At 37.8% G+C, this 13,757-nt stretch overlaps 1 protein-coding gene across 7 annotated transcripts in view; it reads right to left on the reverse strand.

Annotated features, from left to right (window-relative positions):
- Positions 1–6,400: 6,400 nt before the first annotated feature.
- ANK3 (ankyrin 3) overlaps positions 6,401–13,757 on the reverse strand; it is a 288,028-nt gene continuing 280,671 nt past the window's right edge. For 5 of the 7 annotated variants that reach the window (XM_074958837.1, XM_074958836.1, XM_074958835.1 and 2 more), the window contains 2 exons: positions 11,468–11,553; positions 6,403–7,754 (listed from right to left, as the gene is read on the reverse strand). In XM_074958837.1, the coding sequence (XP_074814938.1) occupies positions 11,485–11,553 (69 nt within the window). In that variant the 3' untranslated portion in view covers positions 6,403–7,754; positions 11,468–11,484. Of the gene's footprint in view, positions 7,755–11,467; positions 11,554–13,757 lie in introns of all 7 variants that reach the window. The other 2 variants (XM_074958832.1, XM_074958833.1) reach the window with 2 other exon arrangements.

Below are 13,757 nucleotides of genomic sequence, written 5' to 3' on the forward strand. Positions count from 1 at the left end.
GTATCCTATTCTGAGACAGGAAAAAAAAACCAATTTATGAAAATATACAAATGCATATTAAAAGGCAATTAATGGAAAAAATCTTGTTTAAGAAATAAACAAACAACTGTGAGCCAAATGGAATTACCTCGCAATAAAGCATTAAAATGAGAATATCTCTATATAGATCCTTCTACCATTAGGATAATAGCTAGTACATAGGCAAAAGTTTCATTTGAAAAACAGTACTAAGAACAGAGGGAAACCAATTCACTAGTATTAGGCTCAGAATTTATGGCCTAATCCTGCTGCAATTGAAATCAACAACTAACGGTCCATTGCCTTCTGTAATGCACGATACGATACTTAGAAAATGAAGCTATGGGCCTATGGTAAAACCAGGTGAGAAATACACAGTTTCTTTCTTACCACCACTCCTAGCAGAGGAGTATATAAAGAGAAATATCTGTGGCGTACAGTATAATTAATTATGATGTTGTGTCATGTAGCAATAAATGTACATCCAATGAGATAGTTAGCTCTTGTTTTTTTCTTTTTTTGTAATTTCCCCCCAAATTTTTTTTCATCATATATAGTAGGTTCTCTTTGTTGTTCTAGCTGTTGTGCTATAATAATATACAGTTTCTGGAAGCTTTCCAAGGAGTGCTGTGTATTTCTGTTTTATAGGTCAAATGACTTCTCAATAATTCAACATCAGCATGATGGGGAAAGTACCAGTAAACTTTATTATACATTTGTACCTTGCTCCTGGATTTAGGATCAAATAAATAAAACTATTTACAATTAGCATCCTGTTTTCGGTGTCAGCAATTAGGAAAAGTGTGGCATATACATTTTTCTGAACAACACACGTTGGCCCCCCTTTACTAATTCCTTTTCCATGCAATAACAGATGACCCTTTATGCAAGGCCCTGTGTACTGTGCAGCAGGCTGGACATAAATTCTGTATCCCCTCCCGCTATGTCAATTTCTGCAGCACTCTGGTATGACAGCCTGGAAATGGTACAACAGTTTCCTTTAAATTTAAAATTAGAGATTTGTTCTGAACAAAATATGAACCTGAATAATACATCAGTACAATAAACTCACTGTTATTTATAGAAATATTAAATAGAATTCATTTTTAGCAGTCAGGACATAGAATGCATCTTGGTATTGTGGGATATGCATATTAACTGGATGATCTGCTAAAATGATCAACAGTGTAAAAATTGACAATGTTGACATTCAAATTGTCAGCTTTGAGTCTCAGAGTCGATGAGCCATTGAAATTAATGGGGACATGCATGACCTTCAGAGCTACTTTTCCCATCTGCCTGCAGAGTCAGCAAAACAACACTGATTTACATTTGGTGCATGTTTTTAAGGTTTTCCTTGCAAACATACAAGCTGGGAACAAACGTTTTTTTAAGATGAAAACTCTGATTCTGGAGAACAAATGTGTCAAGGGGTGGATTCTGCAGCAAATTCTGTGGCTGTGCAATTGTGGCCTATTTGAGCCTCTGTCTGTCTGGCCTGCAAGATGTATAGTTCAAATGAAGTACTTGACCCTGTGAGGCGCTGAGTTCCTTCTGGGGATGCTGGGTGTCCTTACCCATTGCTAATTTCACAGAATTACTGTTATGTCCTAAGAGAGGTTAATGTGTGTCTGCAAATATCTGGGGTATTGGGATGAAAAGAAAATGCTGTATTTTGTTCATTCTATTTTTCAGGGTCTGTCCATTGAAGTGAATGGCACTTTTTGGTAAGTGTTTGTGCAGTCTCTCTTCATTAGATTGTTTCTTTATCACGGAGTTGTGTGGCCAAATCTCTGTTGGTGTAACTCCATTGAACTCAATGGAGTTACGCCTGCAGAGAATTTGACCCTTTAAAAAAAATTGACATAGAATTTATAAACCCAATTACCATCCATACACTCCAAAACAAATGAGAACACATTAAATACAAAAACATGTACCAAGTACTTGAAGATATTGAATAGAGAGCTGAATATTAAAATACTCCACTGCCAGGTAAAACCATTACCACACCACTGCATAAATGCACAAATCGGGTCCTGTGTACTTGTCCTTTATTTAACTGGAGAGCCACTGTCTCAGCATAGACCGAGTTACTTAATGTCTTTGTATAATTGCACTCATTCTAAATAGTTGGTTGAGTGATTTTTTTAAAGACAAAATCACTAATTCATCATTTTTCCTTTTAAGCACTAATGAGAAGAATTCTGGGAATTATTTATTTATTTTTAGTTTTCTACAGTATATTTCCATGTAATTACCTTAAAATTATCATCTTGAGTGACTATTTCCTGTGAAGCTGTATTGCACAAAAGCACCCCAGCCAGATGCAGGTTTTACCTCCAGGAAACCTCTTCAATTAGCACTAATAAGGATGGTGGTGCAGAACTCCTGCAGACAACTGTAGTTTATCCCACTAATATATCTTCTACTTCAGAGAGTATAGTAATTTCTAACATCCAATTACAAATGAAATAGAATATGGATTTTTTTCAGAAATTGAACAACTGATGTAGAATATTACACAAACAACCCAAACAGCATTAAACACACACAATCAACGAATACAGCAATTTGCAATACCATTAATTTGAATAGGAGCATATTCACATGACTTTCAATCTTGCTTGTAAGGGTAATGTTGCACTGGAGAAAAAGTGGGGAAAAAAAAGAGAAAATTACACTAAAAGAAAATGATCATGCCAGGGCTGTTTGCATTTCCTTTGCTGTTACTGGAGAATTTGTGTTTCACTAGGATTTAGCAAATTTCCAACCCACATTCTCCTTCTGTTTGATGCTAAATAAAAGCATGTCTTAATCCTGCTGTCCCCGTGCACCCTGAGCTACTGCTTTGTTTGAATACATTCAATGCAAACAACTGTGTCCACACAATATTTAATGTGCTTGCAGTTTTAAACTCAGGAAATTTAGAATTAAGATGCCCCTGTGAATCTTAATTCTGTCCCCTTGCACAAATATATTATGGGCTAAATTCTGGAATTCAGCAAACAGCCTGAATGGCTAAGCTGCATGCTAGGGATTTTGGAGGTGGCTGGGAGGAAGGAATCACATACGATGCCTTTGCTTCACAAACGCATCATATGTGCCTCTGCAGCCACTGCTACAACCTCATAGGTGAATTGCCAGGGCATCTGCATTCACAGCACCACCAGCCTGTACTGCTCCTCAAACACTCTTTGCATTCTCAGGAACTAGGATCCTCTGTGGGCACATAACCTTTAGCATGGTCTGAAGTCAGGCCCTCCCTCATTCTGCTGCGGAACTGCACTGGTTCCACTGAGTCAGGGCCCTCTGTGGCGGGGCAGGCTAGGGGTGTGCACGAAGAGTCTGTCTTGATACAGTCACAAATCACCAGGCACCAAGACATGGTAAATGTTTATTTCATTCATATGGTTTTTCTGTGTGGCAGTACAGATTTCATAGCCCCGCTCTTCTTTCCCAGGGGCACCCTCACAGGAGCAGTGCAGGATTCCTACATAGTGCTCAAGAAAGTGCTTGCAGGTCCACAGCCCGCCGAGAGTGTGGTCCCTTGCCTATGGATAAGGTCATGCCTTCAGCTAGAAGCACATCCTACCTGGAGATACACATTGCTCCTCTTTGCACCCGGCAGCTCATCTCCTTTGCCCAGCAGAATGGTTCTAGTGCCTAACACAGAGATGAGACTAGTTCTTATCGTCCCTCCCATTCTGACTACACAATTCATCTTCTCAGGGCAGGGTTTTGCCCACAAAAGCATATTTTCCTTTATCAGAAGGTTCCTATTATTTGTCATTAGAAAATAACACCCTCTGTGCACGATTAAAATGTATACCCCTCCACACAGTGAGATCAATAATACCAATGCAAGTGCATCGCACACTAAGGATTGAATAGAAACAGCTTTGTACAGTTTACTGGTGATGTTCAATTTTTACCAGAAAATGTGACAGTTTATCAGCATTTAAATGTTGTGGTTGCTTAATAAAGCCACACACTTTGGTAGAACCAGTCAGGGTAGTTCCTCCCCTTCCATACGTTAGTAATCCCAGAGCTGTGTAATAAATATTTAGGATGAATTCCTGGCCTCATTAAAGTCAATGGAAGTTTTGCCATTGTAGAGACCCAGATTATAGAATGGAACTGGGATTGAAAGGCATGTGAACCAACAGATGCTAGCGACACCTCAGGGTTGGCAGGTTGACAGTTCTCTTCTTAACTCTTCTCATTGCATTTATGTGTCTGTGTGCACGCGCACACACAAAATCTTTCCTTGCTGCATATTCAGCCCAGAAACCATACTGAACCTGTAACAATTTCACCCAGTTGCTGTCCCAAAATGAAGCTCTGATTTTCCACAGTCTTGCATCTTCTGTAGAAATCGGAATGGCAGCATTTTCCACTCACTGTGCCCTGGTGTAAATGATTGCACAAGGTGGAGGACAACAGAGAAACAGGGCTGAGGGCTCTGGTAAACTCTGCTCCAGTTCTAACCTTCTTGCAAATCTGGCTTCTTCTTAACTTTTGTTGTTGCTTCCAGCTTCTCTGTTATTGGTCTGAGGCCCAGCTAGGTTCACATGTATACTTTCGTATAATTATCTGTCTCAGGAAACAGAACTTCTGTCCACCAAATATAACTAAAGCCCCTTCTTCTATCAAATAGGAACTCTGAAAGGGGCGTCTGCAGAGAAGACATGGATGAGACAAAATCCTGATTGCCATTAGTTCTCTTAGCTATCATGAGAGAGATAAAGAGGAACTCAAGACTGTAGTGCAGTGGTTCTCAGACTCATGATTGCTGGTGATTAGCATGGCTGTCATGTGCTGGCTCTCTTCTTGGTTTCCATCTTGTAAATTGCATTAAAAGATAGCTAGAATGCATGCAATACGTATTATTTTTCCAAGTAAACAATGATTGTAGTTGTTTCAGGGACGTCATACAATCATGGATGGGAGGGCAAGTGGTCTGTATGGTTTTGAAAGAGAGTGGGAGTGTCTACAAGACAATCTCTTTACAAGGCAGATATGGTTTAAGCTATGGTCTACATTATGAAAGGGTCTGAGAATCCTTGCTCTAGTGGGTAGATTGCTATTGACTAGTGAAGATGACGATATTGGAATATCACAAAGTCACACAGGACTGTGGACCTTAGTAATAACTACTTGTGCTTCAACAGAGTAAGTGAGGGAGGTGATAGTTACCCTTCAAATTCACTGGGGTGATGAGCAGAGGCATTTGAATATGGCAGCAGTAAATATGATTGGGGTTAAATATGTACTGCAACACATAATGTCTTCTAAGAATTATAAAGAACATTTCATTTATTTCCACAGCTTCCAAAATTTCCAGCCATGTTAAAATATTGACAAAGATAAGTTGATGTGCTAACATTAACATATGATAAACACGTAAGAACAGATCCTTAGCCGGTGTAAATTGGCAGAACACCACTGAAGTCAATGGAACTATCCCAATTTATTCCATGACACAATCTGGCCCAGAATTTGGAAGGATGATGAAAATGGTGTAATGCATGAAACACCAGTAATGCCAGTTAGTGACAAATATCTCATTTTTAATACTGTTACACCAGGTAAAAGGGAGTATGTGAATATTATAAATAGGTCAGTTATTTATTGTAAAATAATTAAGAATGGCACAAACAATAGAGTCGATTGATGGCATGTAACACAGTGTCCAAAAGGATGGACCCAGTATTGGACAGTTATTGTAGATTCATGGTGGTTTATTCCATCATGCTGGCACTATTATGGTGATCCATGATATATAATGTACAGGAGGTATGTGTATGATCTACAGGGGATCAGTGTGATTATGGATGTGTTGGGAATGAAACTAGTTTGTTAAGTAGTATTTTTATTGGGTCTTGATTATGTGAAATAGAGTAAAAGAGGGTACCAGAGTTATGTATGAGAGGACACTGAATGCATCCGATGAAGTGAGCTGTAGCTCACGAAAGCTTATGCTCAAATAAATTTGTTAGTCTCTAAGGTGCCACAAGTCCTCCTTTTCTATTTGTCTTTAACTTGTGACATTGGTCAAGTAACACCTGTTTTAACACAGTCCTTTCCCTAGTGCTATATGTGTTTCATAAATGGAATAATCCAACAGGTGTAGGTAGCAGGGCTTTGCCTAATTTAGTTGAGGATGTGATGCATGATACATGGCCCCTCTTTGGTCCACTTGGGCAAAGCATGCCAAGTGATGGCCAATCTCACTGGTGTCATACAAAGCAAACTGAGTGGGACAGAAGTGAAAAGGGCTAGGATAATAAATGGTTGGCATTCTGAAGACATGATTTTAAAAGGTGTAATAATACTGCAAAATACACATTATTGAAGAGTTTTAACACAATTTATTTTATGCTTAAATAATCAGCTAGATCATCCAGTGTATGTTGTTTTCATACATACGTAATTAGAGCTATTATCAATGAATGTTGTTTTCATATGAATATAATCAACAAATTAAAGTATTTCACCAAAACCCAAATAAAAATGCCCTTTAAAACACAGCAGCCTTAACAACCTAATATTACACTGCTAGAATGATTACAGATGATTGGCTTACTGAAAGATTCTACATCTTATAGCCAGTACACAATACAGTAATAATTTTACAGCGTGCTGCCAGTCTATTAGCTAATAATTTCTCTTCGGTTCATTTTAAAATATCCCAAACTTGTGCTTTATAAGAGCACCAACCCAGTTCTAAAGCTGCAAGCATTACCCCCATTATAAAGCGAGAACAGATAGCACCCCCCTCCCCATAATGCAACTACTGTATATGGTATGTTTTTAGGTCATTTCATTGAAAAATTGGCAACAGCAACAAATATTAGATGAAGGGCTTTGTGTTTACAGATAAAATCCTATTTATCATGTTGCAGTATAGTGTTTGCAAAACTGGAAAAGATTTAATCAAAATAAGGTGAAACACATGCATCAAAATATTAGTACTCTGAAGAAAAGTTTTCACAGAACTACTGAATTCCTCATTTTGGGAATCATTTAAATTTGCAGCAGATTTTAAAGATTTTTTTAAAATCAAGCTAGCATTTTTGCATATACAAACATAATAATTGCTAATATACAAGAATCTGTGAAGATACACCCAGAATATCCTTGTAGGTATAGCCATTTGAGACACCTATTTTGTTTGATGCATTTGCAATATTCTGTTTGTGATCTAAGAGGCAGTGCCTTATCAACATTCATTCTATTTTCTGTTAGAATTTATACAGTGTTATTTATTTACAGCAAAACTATTGATGTTTAAAAAAGAAACAAATAGTGTTTTATACCCTGACAGTTTGGGTCCAAGAAAAATAAGGCGAGCTGTTGTGGATTTAGTAATTTTAGTGTCTTTCCATGGTTTAGCCATTTCATCTTCTTATGTCCCCTCTGACCACAGGAATTTATTTCTTTTATGATGACATCAAATTGCTTGAAATAAAGCTGTGAACAGCATGGCAATCTTGTATATACACTGCATTGTTAATTGCACACTCTCCAATCCTGTGAATGACCGTGAATTTCCATGCTCTGTAAATTGGCTCATGCTAAATTAAATTTTTATTGTTTTTTTGCATAAAGACCATGCGGTTAATGTGTGGAAGCAGCAAACACACGCACACTTGTATCAGTGAATGTTTAATTCCTGTTGATTTTTCTTCCATAGTGTCTGTCTAGAACACTGGCAGTAAAAGCACACAATCCTGTGGAAAAAAGACAGCACAAAATGGTTTCAGAATAACTCTTGAGAATCATTTTCATACATTTTTGCAATACAAAAAAAGTCTAATGAATCTTATGGTATGCTGTAATAAGTTAAATAAGGCAGTTTTTAATGAGGTTAGTTGAATTGCCAGTATGAAGGTATAAGTCTGTCAACGTATGGTGCGCCACACTCCTGATGAAGTGGCTTACAAAATGTTTGGAACACATTACATTTAATTACAATGAAGAAGTTAACAGCTTTTCAGAAATGTCTGAGAAATATATGCTAGCAGAGATAGCGACGTTTCCAGAATGACAGTGCAACTCCTGTATCATCACTTTTTTGTGTGTGGCAGTCATCCACATTATGGCCCAGATCCTGCACTCGTTGCACGTTCAGAACTCCCACTGACAAGGAGAACAAGGCACGCAGAATCAGACTTGATGAGGCTACACGCAATGGAAGACTTTATGAGGCTACCTATGGCAATGGTGTGATTAGACTAGGAATTGAATGGACATATCACCATGTGGCTTAATTTGGTGGATAAGAATAGTATGGATACGAAAGAAATGCAATTCATGCTCTCTTGCCTATTTGAAAATGGTCATATAGTTCTGCATATAGTGATAGTAACTATCATCAACCCAAGAAGCTTGTTAAATCTGTCATACAAGAGCAATGGAAGTGCATCACAGCTGATGACAGTGCTGTAATCCCATATTAATGACAGATAAAAATGCAATAAAAACATGCTAACACATCATGAACTGAAAGAAGCCAACCATTCTTCCTAGCAACTTAATGTAGAAAAGCTTGTTTGTCTTTCTAAGCTCTGTTTAAACACTGACTGTGGGATTCAGAAACTAGCATGTTTATTAAATCAGGTCACAGGTCCATGCACATTCCAAAGGAGAGCACTCTCTGTCTTTTTATGGTAAAACAATGTGTCTTTACCCATTTATGTTGTCTACATAAATCTATCCCTTGCTCTGAAAGCCCAAGGTCTAAGTCTTGCTGGTACAAGAAGATCTCAGTGAAAGTCACAATTTTAATTTCACAGAATTTCACATGAAAATTTTCAGCATGTAATGTCTATGAACAATTCAAATTTTGCTTTATTTTCAATGTTGAAAAAGCCATTTTTGCCTCAAAAACTTGCAGACAATACACATTTTTGCATATTTTCAATGTGAAAGCCATCTTTGCTCAAAACCAGTCCCTTCCTTTATCTGTTTTTGCTCAGAGCCAGATCCAAATTCCCTGGAAACGTACCATCTGTGAAAATGAACCCAGTTTTGAGTTTATAATAAAATATTTAAATGTTTGAATTTTCAATAGTCTTAACATTTTATATTGCTTAATCTGTACTCCTCTAGTTGCAAGCTTTTCATTATGGAACGTCAACACAGGGCACAGATCACATTATTAATTCACCTCTGTGCAGAGGGCCATTTTCATTATTTTCTGCATTTGTGGCCAGGTTCTAGCTAGGAACAACTACATACTGGAAATCATGTGGGAAAGCTATAACAATTCACAGTAAATGTGAGTGGATTTATTTTCTGAAGGGCTCACTAAGCAGGTCAGAATGACTATGTTTGATGGATTACGCAAAAGTTGCTTTATAGAGTAATATTTTATTTAAAATTGAATATTCCCACCATGCTGTGTATTCATCCTATGGCAATGGCATTACATCACACTTACACACTAACGGGTTCTTGCTGCATCCTATACCACGTAAGGAATATTGGGCTTGATCCTGCATTCCTTCTAAACCTCATATTCCCACTGGTTTCAGCAGGGGCAAGAGCATGGTTTAAGTGCATAAGGACAACTGTCATACAGATCTAATCTGCCGGTTGACAGGGATGACAGATACAGGAAAATCCTAGATCCTAGATAGATATACAGGAGCAGACCTTTTAGCTGGGGCACACTTTCCTACAATCAAGTCCTTCTCTTTGGCTTGCTTTCTACAGAGTGGTAAGTTAGCCAAAACTCCACAAGTGAGAAAGAGTTTCATTAAGAACATTCATTTTCATTGTACCTAAATATTGTATGAATACATTCTGCAGACACACTGTTAAGTGGTATTAATTCTGTTACCATACTTTGGATGTTTCAGAATAAACACGTCAATTCAGAAATGGTGTTAGGCTGACCTGTGGGGCTGGCAGCTGGTTATTAGGCTGCCAAGAGAAAGTGAGTACAGTAGAACCTCAGCGTTATGAACACCAGCATTATGAACCGGCCAGTCAACTACACACCTCATTTGGACCTGGAAGTACATAATCAGGCAGCAGCAGAGACTTCCCCCCCAAAAAGCAAATACAGTACAGCACTGTGCTAAACATAAACTACTAAAAAAATAAAGGGAAAGCAGAATTTTTCTTCTTCACAGTAAAGTTTCAAAGCTGTATTAAGTCAGTGTTCAGTTGTAAACTTTTGAAAGAACAACCATAATGTTCTGTTCAGAGTTATGAACAACCTCCACTCCCGAGGTGTTCGTAACTCTGAGGTTCTACTGTACTCAGGTTTGAGATGCTTGCTCTTCAGAGGCTGGATCCTGTGAAATCCTGAGTGCTCTGGCCCTGATTCTGCACTTAAGTACATGACGAACTTTAAGAATGTGTGTATAGTCCTGCTGAAATCAATGAAACGATTCACATTCTTAAAAAATCCACACATGCCTCTCTGAACTGAAGCTAAATTGTCCAGGACCTCACAGGAACAAGCTGCAGAGCTAGTGAACCTCAGGTTGGGTACATTATAATCGTTGCAGAGAACCACGGGCCGTCTGGAGATGACTGCATTCTTCTTCTAAGTTACCTTCAGAATGACATTGGGATTAGTTTTACAGATATTATTTATTTTATTCTGTATCCCTACAGTCAATCCTGTATCAGACTGTGTAGGGAAAGAGACTGCTTGTGGGATGTAGGTTTAAGGATTAAAAATACTCTAAACAAAGCTAAGGAAAATTCAGGGTTAAAAATACCCTAGTACAGTATATGCATAAAATGGAAGGCATGATTGAATAAAGCTCGGACTAACATCAGCCATTTGAAGCAAAACAAAGCGCCATACAGAACATCCTTTTCTTCATTTATAATCAAGTTTGCTACAAAACAATCCTGCTGGCTTCGTAATTAGCGAAGTAATACAGAGGAATTGCAATAATGACCATTTAAATTTGGCATAGGTTTTATTTCAGCAGAATCTACAAATCGTCAGCTGTTTGGTTATAATTGTAAAGGGTGGATCCATAAAATTCATAGGAAACATTTGGTAAGGATTATTTGTTGATGTATATTTAGACTTTTTACTGAATTTTACAATGACATTGGCTTTCATAACACTCAGATCATATGTGTGACTGAAAGAAGTGTTTCACTCAAGATATGCTGTTTACATTTACTTGTATGCAAGTCATTTACCTCTCACATTCAAGTTTGATTTTATTAACAGAAATTTTGTTAATTGAGAACTGTATGTTTCCTAGAACTCTACTCCTACAGATAGTTTTAAAAAATAACACACACATATTTTGTGCGTATTTGCAGTATGGGGGCCTGATATTGGACTTCCCAGCTTAAAACAGATGCAGGGGCAAACGAGTTCATTGATTATACAATGTGCTAACTGGTGCACTAGTACTGTATTTGCTCTTGGCCTAAACAATGGAATGATATTTATCAAACTGACCGTTCAGTGTTCTGCTGTTACGAATAACTCTTCTTCTCCACATGTCTGACTTCTCTCTTCGTCTTAACCTTATAACCTTCTCCCTGCTTTAAAGAAAAGGTACACACATTAACACATATGCAGAAAGCGTTTGGAATTATAAAACTTTTCCAAACAGGTCCTTTGTAGCTATAATAGGATAAGTAAAAAGCAGTTAAATCACATCAACACTTCATTTCAAAGTTACACACAATTCAGAGTTAACCACTCTGCTGAGCTGCAAAAACAGGCTGGAAATATCATCTAAAAGTAGAAATCACAGGTTTAAATTTTCAAAAATAGTCACTAATTTTGGATGCCTCCGTTGTTGGTACCAAACTTGAAATACCTAGGGTTGAGCTTCCCATTGACGTCCGTTAGATTTGTAGGTGCTCAGCATCTCTGGAAAAATCAGACCCATAGGCATCCTAGTTAGGCACTCAAAATTAGTGGCCACTTTTGAAAATTTAAACCATAGTTATTATGATGTCTCATAACAACAGTGCTTTAAAGTGAATAGGTTAGTAAAGGAAGAAAAAGAGCCAACAAAAAAATCCACCAAAGCAGAGCAGCAGAAATAAAGCCAAAGAAACTGACAAGCAGTGCATGTGTCATAAATAAGGCTACAATTTTGTCAAGGGTATTTTTATTAAAAGTCACGGACAGGACATGTGCAACAGACAATCACGGAAATGTACACAAAGTAATGCAGTTTTCACTGCATCAGTACAGAAGCTTTTAAATTGCCTAGTAAACTCAGGCGGAAGCCAGAGCCCCACCGCACAGGTCTGAAGCCGAAGGGAAAGCCGGAGCCCCGCCTAGGGTGACCAGACATCCTGAAATTAGGGGCTTTGTCTTATATATGCAACTATACCCTTCCTACCCTGTGAAAAAAAAAAGTGTCCTGATTTTTCACACTTGCTATCTGGTCACCCTCGCCCTGCCACCTGGGGCTGAAGCCCAAACCTGAGCCCTCTGCCCGAGGCTAAAGCCCTAGCCTGAGAGGATTGAAGATGAAGCCAAAGAACTCGCTGACATTTCTTGAAATCACGGAATCTGTGACTTCCATGAGAGAACTGTAGCGTTAGTTACAGATTCTTGTCTTTTAAAACAGCAGACTATTAGCCAATGTCATATATATTTCCAAAATGCATTGTATTTAGGTTAAGTTGTAGAACAACGAGCAGAATTCTTTGTGCCTATGCTAAGCTTTATTGTGGAAATCTACTAATAGTTATACTGTTCCAGCCTTTGTTCTTTGTATGTGCAGAATCTGTTAGAAGTATGATGTATGTTCTGTTAAGGAATGTTATATATGAATTCTGTGTTGGGTCCATTAGTAGAAAACAGTTCATGACTCTATGGTTTATCCAGAATACTGACATCCAGAATGTTATTGTGTGCTGAAAACAATATGTTAGGGAGGATTTGGACTGATGTCTTTGTATCCTGAAAAACAGGCATGAAGTTACATAAGAAAAGGGGAGTTAACGCGTGAATCTTCTACTTGCTTTAAACAAGGCTACTAGTCAAATAAACTTCATACTTTAGGATAGACACAGATGAAAAATTGAAGCTGTGATCATTGCAAGCCTGTTCCCAAGAGTTGGTATCTTCTCTGTTTGTGTCGATTTATCTATGTTTAATAAACTGATTGAGCCAAGTTTTCGGACGTCTTGTTAACTGATAATCAAATCAAAGCCCTAACAAGACCTAGAACTGCAGCTATTCTACATTAATTAAAAATAACCTCATATTTATCTAAAAATAAATACCCTGGTAATAATGGGCCTATTTCACACTGGAGTAAAAAGTGTTTGTTATATAGGCCATAAGTGGAATTCACCGGTAAGGATCATTTATATTTATATTTGAAGTAACCCATTTTTAGTTCACAGTACATTCCAAATCCATTTTTTCCTTACTAAATAGTAATGTTTTTCTGGTAAGACTAAAAGACTGAAGAGTTTCATCTGGGGAGGAGGGCATGGGTATTTATATGTTCAACTCTCTTCTATTTTCATTTGCTTGTGTTTTACTATCAGAAGAGGGACAATAGCAGTGATTCTTATGCCTTCTGAGCCAAATCCTAAATTCTGATTCTGTTGTTACTCAGAAAAAAGCTCCATTAACTTCAATGAGTTTTTCCAGAGTAAAGACTTAGTTCAAGCTGAGGGCTCAATAGCACCTTTGAGGAACAGTCCTGCATTAGGGCTGCATTAAAGACAGCCACATTGTCCTGTGCTATTTCTCTTCAGGGATGCAATATACT

Source organism: Natator depressus, chromosome 7, assembly GCF_965152275.1.
Source record: "Natator depressus isolate rNatDep1 chromosome 7, rNatDep2.hap1, whole genome shotgun sequence".
Lineage (NCBI taxonomy): Eukaryota > Metazoa > Chordata > Testudines > Cheloniidae > Natator > Natator depressus.